This window comes from Salmo trutta, chromosome 35 (assembly GCF_901001165.1).
Source record: "Salmo trutta chromosome 35, fSalTru1.1, whole genome shotgun sequence".
In the NCBI taxonomy this organism is placed as follows: Eukaryota; Metazoa; Chordata; class Actinopteri; order Salmoniformes; family Salmonidae; genus Salmo; species Salmo trutta.
The window spans coordinates 12,851,710-12,870,951 of record NC_042991.1 but is presented as its reverse complement, the minus strand read 5'-3'; the positions used below and the strand labels follow the sequence as shown (position 1 = coordinate 12,870,951).

Genomic DNA, 19,242 nt, shown 5'->3' with positions numbered 1-19,242 from the left:
ATCAAAACAAATGTCACACCTATGGTGCGTTCAGAGAGTATTCAGACCCCTTGACTTTTTCCACATTTTGTTACATTACAGCCTTATTCTAAAATTGATTTTATATATATGTGTGTGTGTGTGTGTTGAAGTCGGAAGTTTACATGCACTTAGGTTGGAGTCATTAAAACTCGTTTTTCAACAACGCAAAAACTATAGTTTGTTAACAATAAATTTGTGTAAAGTCGGTTAGGACATTTACTTTGTGCTTGACACAAGTCATTTTTCAAAAAATAGTTTACAGACAGATTATTTTTACTTATAATTAACTGTATCACAATTCCAGTGGGTCAGAAGTTTACATGCACTAAGTTGACTGTGCCTTTAAACAGCTTAGAAAATTCCAGAAAATGATGTCATGGCTTCAGGAACTTTTGATAGGCTAATTGACATCATTTGAGTCAATTGGAGGTGTACCTGTGGATGTATTTCAAGGCCTACCTTCAGTGCCTCTTTGCTTGACATCATGGGAAAATCAAAAGAAATCAGCCAAGACCTCAGAAAACAAATTGTAGACCTCCACAAATCTGTTTCATCCTTGGGAGCAATTTCCAAACGCCTGAAAGTACCACGTTCATCTGTACAATAGTACGCAAGTATAAACACCATGGGACCACGCAGCCGTCATACCGCTCAGGAAGGAGACGTGTTCTGTCTCATAGAGATGAACGTCCTTTGGTGCGAAAAGTGCAAATCAATCCCAGCACAACAGCGAAGGACCTTGTGAAGATGCTGGATGAAACAGGTACAAAAGTATCTATATCCACAGTAAAACGAGTCCTATGTCGACATAACCTGAAAGGCCGCTCAGCAAGGAAGAAGCCACTGCTCCAAACCGCCATAAAAAAGCCAGACTATGGTTTGCAACTGCACATGGGGACAAAGATCGTACTTTTTGGAGAAATGTCCTCTGGTCTGATGAAACAAAAATAGAACTGTTTGGCCATAATGACCGTCGTTGTGTTTGGAGGAAAAAGGGGGAGGCTTGCAAGCCGAAAAACACCATCCCAACCATGAAGCACAGGGATGGCAGCATCATGTTTTGGGGGTGCTTTGCTGCAGGAGGGACTGGTGCACTTCACAAAATAGATGGCATCATGATGTAGAAACTTTTGGATGTATTGAAGCAACATCTCAAGACATCAGTCAGGAACTTAAAGCTTGGTCGCAAATGGGTCTTCCAAATGGACAATGACCCCAAGCATACTTCCAAAGTTAAGGACAACAAAGTCAAGGTATTGGAGAGGCCATCACAAAGCCCTGACCTCAATCCTATAGAACATTTGTGGGCAGAACTGAAAAAGTGTGTGCAAGCAGTCTACAAACTTAACTCAGTTACACCAGCTCTGTCAGGAGGAATGGGCCAAAATTCACCCAACTTATTGTGGGAAGCTTGTGGAAGGCTAGCCAAAACGTTTGACCCAAGTTAAACAATTTAAAGGCAATGCTACCATATACTAATTGAGTGTATTTAAACTTCTGAACCACTGGGAATGTGATGAAATAAATAAAAGCTGAAATCATTCTCTCTACTATTATTCTGACATTTCATATTCTTAAAATAAAGTGGTGATCATGACTGGCCTAAGACAGGGAATTTTTACTAGGATTAAATGTCAGGAATTGTGAAAAACTGAGTTTAAAATATATTTGGCTGAGGTGTATGTAACTTCCGACTTCAACTGTATACCAATCCACACAGAATACCCCACAATGACTGAGCAAAAACAGGTTTTTAGACATTTTTGCAAATGTATTAAAAATTAAGAACAACATTTGCATAAGTGTTCATACCCTTTACTCTAACTCAGATCCTCTCAAGCTCTGTCAGATTGGTTGGGGAGCATCGCTGCACATCTATTTTCAGGTCTCTCCAGAGATGTTGGATTGGGTTCAAGTCCAGGCTCTGGCTGGGCCGCTCAAGGACATCCAGAGACTGGTCCCTAAGCCACTGTGTTGTCTTGGCTGTGTGCTTAGGTTCATTGACATGTTGGGCGGTGAACCTTCACCCCAGTCTGAGGTCCTGAGTGTTCTGGAGCAGGTTTTCATCAAGGATATTTCTGTACTTTGCTCCATTCATCTATCCCTCAATCCTGACTAGTCTCCCTGCTGCTGAAAAACATCCCCACAGCATGAAGCTGCCACCATGCTCCAACGTAGGGATGGTGCCAGGTTTCCTCCAGACGTGACGCTTGCCATTCAAGCCAAATAATTCAATCTTGGTTTCTTCAGACCAGAGAATCTTGTTTCTCATGCTCTTGAGTCCTTTAGGTGCCTTTAGACATGACTTTTACTGAGGAGTGGCTTCCGTCTGGCCAATCTACCATAAAGACCTGATTGGTGGAGTGCTGCAGAGACGGTTGTCCTTCAGGAAGGTTCTCCCATCTCCACAGAGGAACTCTGGAGCTCTGTCAGCGTGTCTATTGGTTTCTTGGTCACCTCCCTGACCAAGGCCCTTCTCCCACAATTGCTCTGTTTGGCTGGGCGGCCAGCTCTAGGAAGAGTCTTGTTGGTTCCAAACTTCTTCCATTTAAGAATGATGGAGGCCACTGTGTTCTAGGGGACCTTAATTACTGCAGACATTGGTACCCTTCCCCAGATCTGTGCCTCGACACAATCCTGTCTCGGAGCTGTATGGACAATTCCTTTGACCTCATGGCTTAGTTTTTGCTTTGACATGCACTCTCAACTGTGGGACCTTATATACAGTGGTTGTGCCACTAAAAGTTTTGTGATTATACTGCGGGACTTAGAGGTAATTTGTGGTTTAGTATGGTACCCTGCACCCTGCAAGGGGGAGTTAGAGCACTGATTATGCTTTTGGATGCTGCTGTGTCTCTTACTGACAGTGAAAGGGCGACATAAACCTAAATAGAAACTAATATTTGTGCACGACTTCAGTATTTCTTACTAAAACTGTTGTTACACGAAGGTTTTATTTTGTTAGGTTTGTTTTGCTCTTACTGTAATACTGTAGGCCACTCCCGACCGGTCACGTTATGCAGCAACTGATTGGCACCTGCAGCACACACTGCATAGCAGTGCAAGCTGTGTTGGTACAGATCCTGGTTCAATTCCTGTGCCGCCCTCAACTGGGAGACCCATGAGATGATTGTAGGTTTTTGGTTTCTCTCCCTCCTAAAAATTGAAATAAATAATTCTAAATAACAAACTGGCTTTATTTACAAATTAGTAACAATGTCTCACCCCATGTTAAAGGATGGCCTTTTTATTGCTCATTTTACTTTATTTGAAAACAAATTCACAAATATTGTTATTTTTTTAAACATTCTCTAGTACAGCCATTATTGAAGGCTATCAAATGCTTCTCAAAGATGCCCTCTGGTGGTCAAACTAGCACTAACTAGCATTAATGGTACCAGTGGTCAAACTAGCACTAACTAGCATTAATGGTACCAGTGGTCAAACTAGCACTAACTAGCATTAATGGTACCAGTGGTTCACACTTAGTGTGCCATAGAATTCACGGCACCATGCAACTTTTAAAGGACGAACCACTGTAGACAGGTGTGTGCCTTTCCAAATCTTGTACAATCAATTGAATTTACCACAGGTGGACTCCAGTCAAGTTGTAGAAACATCAAGGATGATCAATGGAAACAGGATGCACCTGAGCTCAATTTTGAGTCTCATAGCAAAGGGTCTGAATACTTATGTAAATAAGGTATTTTTGTTTTATTTTTAATACATTTGCACAAAAATAAAATGTTTTGCTTTGTCACTATGGGGTATTGTGTGTAGATTGATGAGGAAAACAATTTAATCAATTCTAGAATAAGTTTGCAAAATAAGAAAATGTGGAAACTCAAGGGGTCTAAATACTTTCAAATGCACTGTACACTACATGACCAAAAGTATATAGACACCTATTCGTTGATTACCTCATTCCAATGTCATGGGCATGAATATGGAGTTGGTCTCCCCTTTGGTGCTGTGACAGCTTCCACACTTCTGGGAAAGCTTTTCACTAGATGTTGGAACATTGCTGTTGGGATTTTCTTCAATTCAGCTACGAGCATTAGAGAAGTCGGGTACTGATGTTGGGTGATTAGGCCTGGCTCGCAGTCGCTGTTCCAATTCATCCCAAAGGTTGTCGATGGGGTTAAGGTCAGGGCTCTATGCAGGCCAGTCAAGTTATTACACACCAATCTCGACAAACCATTTCTGTATGGTCCTCGCTTTGTCCACGGGGGCATTGTCATGTTTAAACAGGAAATGGCCTTCCCCAAACTGTTGCCACGAAGTTGGAAGTGCAGAATCGTCTAGAATGTCATTGTATGCTGTAGCGTTAAGATTTCCCTCCACTGGAACTAAGGGGCCAAGCCCAGACCATTATTCCTCCTTCACCTAACTTTACAGTTGGCACTATGCATTCGAGCAGGTAGTGTTCTCCTGGCATCTGCCAAACCCATATTTGTCCATCGGACTGCCAGATGGTTTCCACTGCTCCAGATTCCAATGGCGGCGAGCTTTACAACAGTCCAGCTGACGCTTGGCATTGAGCATGGTGATCTTAGGCTTGTGCTGCTGCTCGGCAATGGAAACCCATTTCATGAAACTCCCGACGAACAGTTCTTGTGCTGACGTTGCTACCAGGGGTAGTTTGGAACTAGATAGTGAGTGTTGAAACTAAGGACAGGCGATTTATTTCCCCTCGCTACGTGCTTCAGCACTCGGCGGTCCCGTTCTGTGAGCTTGTGTGGCTTACCCCTTCACAGCTGAGCCATTGTTGCTCCTAGACGTTTCCACTTCAAAATAGCAGTACTTACAGTTGACCGGGGCAGCTTTAGCAGGTCTGTATTAGTAGGCTATATGTAAAGACCAGGTTAAATTGAGAATAGTCTGATGGGTGAGGAATGTTATCAAGCGCTTGTCAAATTGTGAATGAGAGACTGTAGTGTGTGCACCCTGCGCAAGAATCTCAGCAGGGCATGCCTTTCATGCAGCTTTTTTCAAATTATCGTTAGTCGCATCATGCAGCCTTAATCTATTTCTTTTGAGTTCTAATACATTCTAAGGTTTGTATCACAACTAAAATTGCATAAATAACTCAAAATGAAGGATATAGGAGGACCTGTTTCAAATGATCATTTTGTTAACCACTCAACACAGAATAGTTGTCGTTTTTATCTATTTACACTGACTGACCACAGGTGAAAAAATGAAAACCTTATTGCCTTGTGATTTGAAAAAAGTTTTCCCTGGAAGTTCTGAATGCTTCAACACGTGTCGGTGTTGATGCTTTGAGCTTGCATAGCAAGGGTAGGATACACCGTTTTGGCTACATCAACAGCTGTTATAAATCTAGAATACACAGCTTGAAGTGAGACCAGTTAATTTGCTCCGTCATGCTGATGAAAACGAAGGAGTGAACATAATGGGATTAACAGCATATATTCTGTGTGTGTGTGTGTGTGTGTGTGTGTGTGTGTGTGTGTGTCTAAGAGACAGGGAGACTTCTTGTGCGAGTCGCTATCAGACCCCATCGCGTATCTTTCCTTCTAATCTCTACCTTGAAATCAGGCTGTAGTCACAGTTCAGTTGGTTGATGCCCGCAATAATCTTTTGGTACATCTTCAATTCCTATCATACACACTGCAGGGGCCAGGGGTGCTGCTGCTGCTTCACATTTCAGGCCTCAGTTTCTGGTGAGCAAAAGGTGTTTTCAAGGCCATGGAACCATTTTCAAATGGAGAAAACAAAACCGGTAACTATCACTGAAATGTCTTGTCGACGGTGAAGACGGATTTTTTTTCTCAAATGTGAATAGTTGGTGTATACAGTACATGTAGTATTTTTGTGAAGTCCTGGCTGCACAATGATTTTCCATACGGGGACAATTAAGATATGGAATTGAAGACTTCTCAGGTCCAATTGTTCCATGTCATCTGAGTAAATCTTTAATCAAACAATACACAGGCTCTTCACTGCTGAAATACTCCGTTTGAAGTTGGATGGACTGGACTACAGTCCATTAGAAACCCAAGCTAGCGCTCCTCGTCCACAGCCGCCCTCAGGAGAGCAGAGAAGCGTAAGCCAGCTTTCTGCGGGGCGCTCCACAACCCCATCACTAAAGTGACATTTTCATTTAGTTCTCTGATATCAGTAATATGGCTTAGCGTTTTACTGCCTCAACGCTGCATGTTCTCGTTGCTCCCCTGTCCCTTTAGAAACAAGGAAAGAGCTAAATAAAAAGTCTCCAACATAATTTATTTGTTTTACAGTTGCGTGATTTATTTTTTTTTCTTCTGGCCTGCAGTGATATGACAAGAGTAAAGTTTAAGTATTGATCCAGCAGCCATGATAGTAGTGGGCGTCTGTTTGGAGAGGAGTGGGAGAAAAATACTGATTTACGTTTTTAAGTATAGAGCCACAAGCTTGTTTAGGAATGATTTCCAGTGTAAAAAACTGGTAATGTACAGTTGCCCTTTAGTTAAGGAATGATATAGAAAATCTGGGGAGTTTCTTAGGGTAACATTTAAGGAGTTGTAAAGTACTGATACTTTAATTAACCTTATAGGAACTTTGTGTAGCTTAAACAGGCTAATAATGCAATGTATCAGGCAGCAGTGGACCTGCAGTGGATCATTCCATTAATATCTCAGTCATTTTGCTGCGGGTCCTTTCCCACAGACGCATAACAAGAAGTAGGGCGTTCACTCACTGCTCTAGAATGTAGTGAAATACCGGTACATTCAAGAGGGTGCTACTATGTCTAAACATAGGCTAAAGAAAACTGTCATTATTATTCACACAATTCATTATTAGATTGTTCTCTACAATATTATAACCTTAATATGCTTGTACTTAACAGTATTACGTAAGAACGTTAGTTTGTTGTGACCGTTGTTCATTTTTACTGCACAGCTTGGTTGTATCTCTTCCATGTTTCTGCGTTGGGAGGTGGTGACGTTTGGAGACGTGTTTGTGCTTTGCACCAATCAAAATAAACTTGATACCATCTTCATCTCCATATCCGTGGCTTTCTATTCCTCTAAGCCCGGTCAATCAACATTGACAAGGGCTGTTTCTATGGCGATTTAAAGGGGGGGTTCTTTTTTTCTCATCTTATTCAACTGTTACTATGCACCTGCAAAAAAGATAGCTCAGATGTGCGAGTGCCTTTTTGAATGTTGATTTAAAGGGAAAAACTCAGAAATACACCATCTCGATTGAATTAACACATTTTCATAAACATTTAATGAAATCTATTTATGGGTGAACACCCTACAATAAGTGCAAGGAGCACACTAGAAACTCTAGAGCAAGTTTGTGGAACGGCAAAGAGCGCTGACCTTGCATGACTTATGTCATATCCAGCCTCGGGGCCAGCTCGCTGAGCTGACATTTAAGAACAGTGCGGTCCCACCACATCAGCAACACCAGAGTGCACAGCCACGAGCGTGTCAGCAGCCACACAGGTTGTGTCCAAGTCTACAGACTAAGCTAATGAGACCGGCATGTTTGCATGATCAACTAGCATTTGCGCTAACGCACCGCAGGACCTAGTCAACAAGGAGACATGCTAGTTTGCTGAGCGCCACCACAGATGTCAGTAGGACTGTCAGACAGATTTTTAGCAACAGTGAACATTAGACTAATGATTAAATTTGCTTAAATAGCACACAGCTCTGAGCAACCTCCTATATCACCAAGAAGTCAGTTGATGTGTGACTGATTTGTGGTGTCCTACGCATGCCACAGAGCTTTATGAGCTCTGTCAGTCTCTCTGAAATGATGTGTGATGCACGGCTCAATGTGTGTTACACCTTTAGATGTTGACAGAAATTGGTCTGGGTCGTGTTCATTTGGCACCTGATGGAACAAAAGGGAGGGACTATCTTGACTTGTCCAATAAGAAACACACACTCACTTTCCTTTGCAAATCGTTTTAAAATGTTTTCTTTAGCTTGCCATTGTCTGTTTTTTTTAGATTTACGGTGTTAGATGAACTGCAAAAATGACTTGTACACTCACCCGTACGTACACTTTGACACAAAGGTTACTAAACAAATTCAGGGTGGAAAGAGAGATGAGGGATGGTGTTGGAGAGGAAAAAATAAGCCTTTTGTGAATAACACCCTTCCTAGCTCTGACTTTGTTGAAAGCTAATTTGACGAAAAATGTACTGACTGACTGATGTGGTTGTCCCACCTAGCTATCTTAAGATGAACGCACTTACTGCTAATAAGAGCTTCTGCTAAATCACTCAAATGTAACCATCGATTTTTGAGAACTAGTAACTTTCAGATTATATTCTGAGATTGATTTCGTTGTGTGTGGAACGCTACTACACTACAGCAGTGTGTGCAATCAAGTGAATTATTCATTGATCCCCACTGTACCATTTAATTCTTCTCAGATATACATTCCTATCAATATTTATAATGTCGTTATTATGCATGTGTATTTTTGGTCCCACTGTAACTCAATTCCTCTTTCTTTCTCTCACTCTCGTGCTAACATTTGCAGTACTCAAGGTCTATGTTATATATGACAGTCACATCCTTGGCTTTAGACTTTGCATTACATTCAATTCAATTACCAGACAATTTTATTCAGTTCAGGGACAATGAAGTGTAGTACTAAGATATTGCAGTCATGGAAAGCAAAACCTTTTTAAAAAATTATTTTTGCTCCTTTATGTCCTCATAAACCTACCTGTCCTTTTCCCTCCAGGTTGCGAGGACATTGTGGTGGAGAGCATCTCTCTGGACACGGTGGTGCCCATCCTGAAGTGGAGCTCGCAGCCCTACGGCTCAAAGTGGGTCCACCGTCAGGCCATGCACTTCCTGTGTGAGGAGTTCAGCCAGGTCATGACCTCTGATGTGCTCTACGAACTGGGCAAGGAACACCTGGTGGCTGCCATCCAGTCAGACTATTTGCAGGTGAGAGGCAGGCAGATGCATGCACACACACGCATGCATACGTGTGCACTCATATGCACTTACTCACTCGCTTTGTCTAGCGTTAGTAGGCCAGTTTAGGATGCATCATGTCATATTTTGGCACACTTGTTACAAACCAAGCGGAACTAACTAGAGCTTGAATTTGGAGGTTTACAACATCCCTCTGGTGGCCAAGTTAACCTATTTTAAGAAATTCTGTTGGTTGGTGGCTAGGCCTATACCGCCTAGAGTCTTTAATTGGCTGGTGCAGAATTTGTTTCAGGAAATAATCATGCTGGTCGGGTTAGCATAGTGGCTAAGTGTGTCACATTATCTCATGGGAAAGCTAGCAAATAGCATTTTTGAGAAAGAGTTTAAACAAGTGTTCATAAGTATAGACCCGGAATTTTGAGAATAACAGGAAAATAAGCAATAAACCAAATCCTGGTAAGAATGCACTTTTATTTTTACCATTGTTGGTTGAATCCGATGGTCTTGCAGGAGATACTGTTGTCCCTGTTCGACTGTTGGCACCAAATGTTCCAAACAACATTGGTGCCTAGTAACAAAACATTCTAACATTTTAAATTCTACTAAAGCTGCTCTTTTACATTGGGATATCATATTCAAATGTAATTGTATTCTTTCAAATAGAATCACAATGGCAAATAAATAGAATGGGGTTCAAATTCACACTGGCTCTTGTCGACCAAACATTTAACATTTTAAACATGCCATGACAATTAAAGATAATGAATGGATGTACTGTCCATCATATAATGTAGTTTTTTTACATTGAACCCACTAACAGTGGCTGAGTTTAAATTCACTTTAACACAGAAATGCACCAATCACCCAGATATGCAAGTTGCCACTCCCTCTATGCTTTATTAAAGAGTTTGGAAGAACTGCACCAGACACAAGTGCACACCCGCACACACTCACTTATACAGTCATCAGTAAAACGTGGCTGCCGTGAACGAGTCCATTTCAGTTCGTCAGTGAGTGAAAGAAATTGAAAAACTTGAATTCATGAATTAAAGATAACTCATTGAAGAAAAGTTTGGGGTTTCAGTTGCCTAAAGTACTTGCCCATTAGAACTGATTAAATGCTTGATTCACCGACATTGGAGCGACATGAGGGTATCGATAGCCAATCCAGTGCAGCTTGGAAGCTATATAGCGCCTTGATTGGTCAATTGTGTTGTGATATCGCTGAGTAGTTGCATAATATTGAGCTTTTCTCAATTTAAGGCCGGCCCTGTTCACGTTCTGTTTGCCGAGCTCCTCTCTCTCTCAGCTTACTACGCCCTTAGTGGAAATTCGGTCTTAGAAAGATACACAGAAGCATTGCTAGGATTGCAAAATTCCAATACATTTTCTAAAATTACCAGGTTTTCCAGAAATCCCGGGTTGTAGAATTACTGGATTTCCTGCTTATTACCTCCTGATTCAGGAAATCTCCCAACTGGGATTTTTTGAAAACCTGGGAATCTTGGGAAAGTTACGGGAATTTGCAACACTAAGCATTGCTCTGTGATTCTAAATGTCCCTGTTTGTTGTTACCAGAAGAATTTGCACAGACAACTGACTCCAGCCATTCCAAATGTAAAGGGTATAACTTAACAGGCTAACAGAAACAAATGACATCACTGATAACTAAGGAACTCAGGATATATTCAGCCAACAAAGGAATTATACTAAGGGGAAAGGGTAGCGTCATATATGAAATCCTTTTGGCAATAAATACAAAGGCTAGGAAGTTAGCATTATACAATCTTCAAACATGAAAAGGCACTTTAACTCAGGCATGCACAACACAATGAAAAAAAAGGAAATGGGCTGCCCTATGCCACCACAAACCCTGAACAACACTGGATAGGGTGTCCACCCAATGCCCAGAGTGGGTGAAAACGCGCTTTCGGGATGAAATTTCACTTCCTTATGTTCTAAAATACATTTTACCAAGACAAATGATTCATGTTCTGAATCGTTCAGTGGAGTCTTTCTCAAACATACTGTATTGACATATCTGAAAAGTCGGATTTCGTAACCAAATACATCCGATAATAAACCAGCTAAATTAACATGACACGAGCTGATTTAAATGTAAAAGACTTTGAAAATAAAAAGCTTGTGGTACACTCAGGGATTGGTTGGCATTTCAGCGATACGCTTGTTTTTCTGAAGTCTTCGGAAATATAACAGGAATTTCGCATTAATAAGAAAAGCATATACTTAAATATGAAAATACTACATATGTCTCAAAATCAATATCCATCTTACCTCTATTATAGCCTCCGGATTTGAGAAGAACGATGACGAGGTCAACGGTGAGCCTTAGTTCTAGCACAGCATCCCGCCTAGCTTTCCTCTGGCCTCCATTGATTTAGTTACCCTAGTCTTGGCCATCCTACAAGGGTAAAAAGTCCTGTAGCTTTTTAACGGAATATGATAAAGATATGAGGTTTTAGACCGTTGGTTTTCTTAGAGGGGGTATCTACACAATTAACGATTTAACATTTTACCCCTTGGTCAAAAGATGCGTTTTTGATTGGACACCCTACCTACACTGGAGTGAGAATCTGATGCTAATATAGAGGCATTTTTTGGTTTACAAGCTAACGCCATGTTTGAGGATTCTGTATCCGCTCCCATGTAAAGAAATATTTTTTTCTGATTCAAACTGCTTTCTGATTCAAACTTTTAATGACACGGCCGGGAAATGGGTCTATAGTTGAAGGGGGGGCGGAAAGGTCATTATCAGAGAGTGTTCCCAGAGGGTAATTGGGGAGTTGTTGGAATTGGCATGATCCTTCAGAACACCCACTTCCTCCCTTCCACCTCCCCCTTTCTCTCGCTCGCTCTTCTCCCTCTATCGCTTACTAGTGCCAGTGTATCCTTATTGAGCTCGTGTCTGTGGTGACCATTACACTCTGTATTATACTGTAGGTGTTTAGAGCTTAACGAGTATCTGACGGGCTTCTGCTTCATTGCTGGGAAATGTATATGCCTTTGAGCTCTTTGGAAATAGACTGGATATGAGGGGGATTTGCTTGTAGAAGTTGATGACGATAGATGATATTAGAACTGGTTAGTGGTCGTGTGCTGTTAGACAAGGCTGTTTTATGAGGGCTCTTTGTGGCATAGAAATAGGCTAACTGTTTGAGGACCAGACCAGTTTATGAGGACCTTGGGTGGCATTTCAGTCTTCTAAACGCACACAAGCAGAGTGCCAAGTAACCGCAACGCAACACATTTCCACATTCCCACATTCACAGACGAGAAGTTTTGAGATGTAGGCTAGCCTACAGAAAGCTCTGCAGGTAGTGCCGTGTGTTTTGTGTGCGCTGTGAGCCTGGGTGCTTTTAGAGGATAATGTCATGTCACCCATGGATGACTAGGCTGTTCGTGTGAAGAAGATTAAGCTGGGGTGTGTTTATTAGTGCACACCTGACCGTAGCAAACCTTGACCAAGCACTTTTCAACAAAAATGCGAGTTTCTATTGGACAAATTAGGGTAGGTCCCACCCCGTTTCGTCCCGTTTGCTTCCGCTTGGTTCCTAGTGAATACACCCCAGGCAGTGTAGGGACCTGCCAGGCCTCGGAGCAGCATCCTTGAACGGTGCTGGGAGAGCTTCCGGCATCGAACATCGTCAAATCCCCAGCCCAAACGGTCTATGATGAGCAGATTAGTGTCCGCCGCCACAGGGGTTCCTGGCTCAGTGTTACATTCAAACACATGCAGGAGAAGAATCTCTAGCATACACGAAGACACAGACGCACACACACAGGAATGCATACGCGGGCAAGCATACATAGTAAGGCATTACACATTTTCTGAGACATGCACACACACAGGCTAGTTTACACTTTAATTCTCTCACTTTCACACATGACAAAAAAACATGCATAAGCTCATAGTACATAAATACACATACACGGCACACACGGTGCATGCCAACGCACAGCAATGGTCAATTATCTGCCTGGAGGTCAAAGTCATGGCATCAAAGACAAACCCATTGCACTCTTTCACCCACATCAAAGCTGAAACGCTTCACTCAAAGCAGCAGACACAGGAGGACTGGACCTGGCATTCTGTGCTTGTTTTTTAGTCCAGAACGAATGTATTTTATTCCCAAAGAGGATTTAGAACAAACACAGGGAGCTCACATCCTGGTAACATTCCTGGTACACAACGAGAGGCAGTTTGACTCTCATTCATTTTTCTACAGATCCAAAACACATGACATTACAGGTAGAGGTCAAGCGGACAAGTCTTAGTGGGTCATCTTCCTTAACTTCGCCAATAAGAAACGTTTGTTTTCGTCGCAAAACGTTATGGTACGATGTGAATACACGCCTCATCTCCCATGGCTTCTAATTATTGTCTCGGTATACAGGCCAGCGAGCAGGACATCCTCAAGTACCTCATCAAGTGGGGAGAGCACCAGCTTATCAAGAGGATGGCCGACCGAGGTGAGAGACCCATTCCTCCCTCTTTCTCCCTCCCTCTCTTCTTCTCTCCCTTTGGCCCTTCTCTCTCTTCTCCCCTCTCTTCCTTTGGAGTAGGTGAACGATACCCACAGCCACTGATACAGGCTCAGATATTGTTTCATCCCCCAAGCCCTAATGGTTACAGTTAGGTTTGAAGGTAAGGGTTTAATCTGATCCTAAGTCTGTAGTTACGGGGCAACTTCTGCAATCAAAGCTCTTTCCTTCTCTCTCCTTATTTCTCTACCCCTCTTTCTCTCTCTCACTCATTCTATACCTCTCTCTCTCACACACACACACACACACACACCCTGCCCCTGACAAACTGCTCTGGGCCAGTGATTTATGCCCTCATCCAGTTTTAGTGGAGTAATAACTAAGCACAGGGAGACTTTGCTGAGTAGGGCTGGACCGGACTTAGGTTGGCATGACTCGGTCTAACCAGCTATAGGTTGCAGTCCAAATGGCACCCTAATCCCTACTTTATGCACTACTTTTGACTAGAGCCTTATTGACCCTGGTCAAAACTAGTGTACTACATAGGGAATTGGGTGCCATTTGGGACACAACCATAGTCAGATGAGTGTTTGGCCCAACCGGAGAACAGGGATGTCATGCTTACTCCTTCTCTACACTTTCATTTGTCGTTCAAGATGAGCAGTCTATTTTGGGTGCAGCTAGGTATTTTGATGGGAAGATTCTTCATTGGAAATTGGAAAACCGTAGCTCTCTCCCAAAGGGGTTCTTCCTTGGCGCGTGAAACCAGTTACTCCAGATACGTACACAAAAAATACAGCAGGACCGAACTCAAAAAGTAGTTTGAAGCAGCTTATGTCATTTTCCAGTGCCTTAAATTACTTTGTTTGCACGGAGGGATGGATCATACACATATGTTTTGGCTTTATGTGAAGAAGAGTGTGTGTGTGTGTGTGTGTGTGTGTGTGTGTGTGTGTGTGTGTGTGTGTGTGTGTGTGTGTGTGTGTGTGTGTGTGTGTGTGTGTGTGTGTGTGTGTGTGTGTGTGTGTGTGTGTGTGTGTGTGTGTATGAAAATATATACCTTACTGCAGGAGTAAGCAACTCGATTTAGCCGAGGGCCGGAACACAATTATTAATCATTTTTACACAGCAAATTGACCACAAGTAAAGCCGAATAGATTAAGCGGCATTTTCCTGTGGCAAAAACGGCTACGCTGTGAACTAATGCACCGCAACGTTCTAAAGAGTGGGAGCTTAGATACTGTACATCCCGATTGCATTGCGTGTGTGTCTTACTGTGTGTGTGTGTGCGTGTATCCCCCCTCAGAGCCCAACCTCCTAAGTGGCACGGCCCACAGCGTGAACAAGCGGGGGGTGAAGAGGAGAGACCTGGACATGGAGGAGCTCAAGGAGATCCTGTCCCCTCTGCTGCCCTACGTCCGCACCGAACACATACTGCCCGCCCACAGCGAGGTCCTCTCTGACACAGTGAGTGTGTGTGTGTGTGTGTGTGTGTGTGTGTGTGTCTGCACCGAACACATACTGCCCCCCCGACAACGAGGTCCTCTCCGACTCGGTGCAATGTCCTGATTCTCTGTGGTCATTCCATGGCTCTTATCGCAAGAGTTGGGACGTGTCCTGGTTAAATTCCTAATCTAACCCCTCATATACTCATGGCCACCTGATCATCCCCAGCTTTCAGCTGGTTCATTCATTTCCTTAATTCTCCCTACAACTCTTCCCCAGCTCTGGTCACTATATAGGGAAGAGGGTGCCATTTGGGACACAGCCAATGTGTTCTCAGTCAACATACCTGGTCAAAATAAGGGTTAATAAATAAATAAAGGTGTGTTTTCCCAGGCTAAAACAGTCGTACAGGGACAGACAGAATCTGTGGGGATTATTATAATATATTTTTTTTTACTAATGTTTTCATTGTAGTCCTTTTCGTTGTAGATAATATTATGCACTATATACTGTGTCTTGTTGCAGTGTTTGGTTTAAGTTGAGGTAGCCTAATGCAGCTAGTCTTTTTTCAGTCTATGAAGCCAGCAGGATCAGTCTGGCTGTAGTGTATGTTGCATTCCTCCATTTAACTTGACTGCCCCTCTCCTTCCTGCTTTCCTTCTCACTCTCCCTCTTTTCCCCACACCTCCTCGCTCTTTCTGCCTCTCCTCTCGCGCTCTTTTTTCGCTCTCTCTCTCTCCCTCTCCTTTCCTTTCCCTTCCCACTCTACCCCCTCCCAGATGAAGAGGGGTCTGATCAGCACCCCTCCCTCAGACATGCTGCCCACGGCGGAGGGTGGAAAGGCCAACTCTTGGCTGAGGCAAAAGAGTGCCGGCATCTACGTGCGACCCCGCCTCTTCTCGCCCTACGTGGAGGAGGCCAAGGTTGGGACAACACCACACAACAGAACCACTACGTACGCACACACACTGTTTGTACATCACAACATGAACAGTGGTGGGCATCGTCACATCTAAGATACAAGGGGTGGATTAAAATTTCCCATGCTATTGTCTATGAAGATTCATTACAATTCGCCTTCGGAATTGACTGAATTGAAACCTGAATTGACCCCAACCGTGTCTCTCTCTCTCTCTCTCTCTCACACACACACACACACACACACACACACACATTCTAACCCCCCTGTTGTTGTGCTGTCTGTCAGTCTGTGCTGGATGAGATAATGGTGGAGCAGACAGACCTGGTGCGCCTGCGCATGGTCCGTATGTCCAACGTGCCTGACACCCTTTACATGGTCAACAATGCTGTGCCCCAGTGCTGTCACATCATCAACCACCAGCAAATCGGTGGCAGCCAGACGACCCCACCCTCAGTGGTGGCCAATGAGATACCAGGTGGGTGGAGTTGCAAAGCTAGCTTTCTTCCAGCTTCCCAAAATGAAAATGATCAAAATGTGGCTGTAGATTTTTTGTCATTTTGTAGCTCTTATCCACAGCGTCTTAGTCAGTTCTTCCTGAAAAGATACTAATGCAATTGTAACAAGGAAGAAATGGTGTTGAGAAAGCTGCTATGACAAACATGGATAACGTGACGGAATAAATCCCGCCTCTACCAATCTGCAGTCTTCCTACAAACTCCAATGGTCGGCAGAAACATGTAGGAGATCTCATGAAAATGTGGTGCGGGTCAAAGTTGGCCCTTAAGTACCGATCTAAAGTCTGTGAGTTTTATTCCGTAATGTTTCAGTGTAGGTTTGGGAATAATGAACAGAACCTGGACCTGTGTTAAGGCGCCACTTCTGTTATGGCTATTTCTCTTCCATACAAGATAAGACTTCCCCTCCTCCATCTATCCTCATCCCTCCAACAAGTGATGAACCTCTTTGTTTTCTTATCTCATTGCCGATCCACTCAGTGCCCAGCGAAGAGGCGGTTATGCGTTGCATATATTGTTAATCTCCACCACGCTGCCCTGACAGGACCTCAAGTTCTCAGTTAGCTCTTGTTTTTCTGGGTTTGGAAAGGCAAACCTTTGCTCTTGGCTGCGGGCACCCTACTCCCTTTATAGTGCACAACTTCTTGACCAGAGCCAATAGAGCATTTTATTAGGACTGTGTGGGTATATTCTATATTCTTCTATGATCTCAGACGAGCAGTAGTTATTGGCATCATTGACAGAGATGGGACGACCTGCGAGATGACCCTTTCACCCTTCATCTCGGTCTCCCACTCTCTCTCCATCCCTCTCTCATCATCCCGCCCTCTCTTTTTCTCCTACAGTTTTCTCCCTTACCATAGAGAGATGACACACTCTTTCCCGCCTCCATCCCTTTATCTTTCTGCTTTTCTTTTGTCTGCCCTGCCTTTCTTTTTTGTATGATTCCCCTTGGCCTCCACCATTGGCCTTGCTTTCACCTCTCCTACTCTCTCCTTCTCTTTTCTCTCTCTCCCATTTCTCTCGCTCCTTCTGTCCTAGTGTTTCTCTCTCTCACCCCCATTCAATTAAATAACAACGTTACTAATTCCTCAGGGACTTATTTCAGGCTGACCGTACAAATAGCAATGTTGGGAGATTTGGAAAGCCATAATCAATCAACAATATAATAATACTCCTGGTCAAAATATTCATCTTGAACTTACATGCAATAAGAAAGGTTTCACATAAACTCTGAACATCACAGTACATTTGAAAAAAATATGGCACTTGGAAATCATAAGGGGGTGGTTTACGGAGATAGGTGGGATCATCAAATGTATTTATAAAGCCCTTCTTACATCAGCTGATATCACAAAGTGCTGTACAGAAACTCAGCCTAAAACCCCAAACAGCAAGCAATGCAGGTGTAGAAGCACGGTGGCTAGGAAAAATTCCCTAGAAAGGCCAAAACCTAGGAAGAAACCTAGAGAGGAACCAGGCTATGAGGGGTGGCCAGTCCTCTTCTGGCTGCACCAGGTGGAGATTATAACAGAACATGGCCAAGATGTTCAAATGTTCATAAATGACCAGCATGGTCAAATAATAGTAATCACAGTGAACAGGTCAGGGCTCCATAGCCGCAGGCAGAACAGTTGAAACTGGAGCAGCAGCACGGCCAGGTGGACTGGGAACAACAAGGAGTCATCATGCCAGGTAGTCCTGAGGCATGGTCCTAGGGCTCAGGTTCTCCGAGAGAGGGAAAGAAAGAAAGAATTAGAGAGAGCATACTTAAATTCACACAGGAGAGCAGATAAGACAGGAGAAATACTCCAGATATAACAGACTGACCCTAGCCCCCCGACACAAACTACTGCAGCATAAATACTGGAGGCTGAGACAGGAGGGGTCAGGAGACACTGTGGCCCCATCCGATGGGCTGAGAGTAGCTGAGGGGTTGGATTAAAGCTCATGATCTATAATAGTTAAGACTGAAAACACTATATAATATATACTGGATATGTTTAAGTACTATCTATCAGGATGTAGTGTATATCAAATAACTATCTTTGCTATGTACAGTAACTACTGTGTAAAATTAGAATGTAACTTGTCCTCCGAAGACTTGATGGGCCAATAAAGAAGAAAATAAATTCCCTCCGGGACCATTGAAAAGGCTAAATATTTCCATATCCTCCAGCGCACACAATACATGCAATATTTACCATTATGTCATGATTTTATGTTTGAGTGGTCCCCAGCATGTAAAAGACCTTATCTAATTTTGTTATTCAATTATGTTTTTAATTATATACAAATTCGAACCTATGGCAACACCGTAGACGTGTGCCAGAGGCTGCGGCATTACAGCTAGTCCAGCCAGGTCACTCAGTTATGTTTTTGTAATGAACTCTCTCTCAGTTCCCAGGCTGGCCGTGGTGAAGGAGATGATCCGGAGGCTGCAGGACCTGCGTCACACGGACCAGGTACAGCGTGCGTACGCCCTAAACTGCGGCGAAGGTGCCACGGTTAGCTATGAGCTGCAGATCCGCGTGCTCCGCGAGTTCGGCCTGCCGGACGCCGCCGCAGAACTGCTGCAGGTGAGATGCCAATCAATCTTTTTTTTTTTATAGATTTGTTATGTTATATTGAACTTAGTAAAGCTGTAGGTTGGCACAAAAGAGCCCAGATAAGTGCATACAAACGATCATCTTCAGCACAATTAAATGTTTTACTTTTCTTCAAAGATATTATTTCACCCGAATTTTGTAAACTGCATGATGCAGGTGATGCACGCAATCAATCGCCAGTTGCTGTATTTGGTGCTCGCACAGGATAATGTGCCTACTGCCGTCTATTTGAAATGTTATGGTAATTTGATCAATGCTCGCTGCCATGTCCTCGTGCAACCTTTCGCCAATAGTGTGAAAATTATATG

General features: G+C 43.2%; 1 protein-coding gene across 3 annotated transcripts in view; it reads left to right on the top strand.

Annotated features, from left to right (window-relative positions):
* Window positions 1-19,242, top strand: part of btbd7 (BTB (POZ) domain containing 7) — a 123,216-nt gene that overhangs the window by 94,998 nt on the left and 8,976 nt on the right. For all 3 annotated transcript variants that reach the window (XM_029733369.1, XM_029733370.1, XM_029733371.1), the window contains 6 exons: window positions 8,740-8,948; window positions 13,355-13,430; window positions 14,749-14,909; window positions 15,668-15,811; window positions 16,096-16,285; window positions 18,726-18,904. In XM_029733369.1, the coding sequence (XP_029589229.1) occupies window positions 8,740-8,948; window positions 13,355-13,430; window positions 14,749-14,909; window positions 15,668-15,811; window positions 16,096-16,285; window positions 18,726-18,904 (959 nt within the window). The remainder of the gene's footprint in view (window positions 1-8,739; window positions 8,949-13,354; window positions 13,431-14,748; window positions 14,910-15,667; window positions 15,812-16,095; window positions 16,286-18,725; window positions 18,905-19,242) is intronic.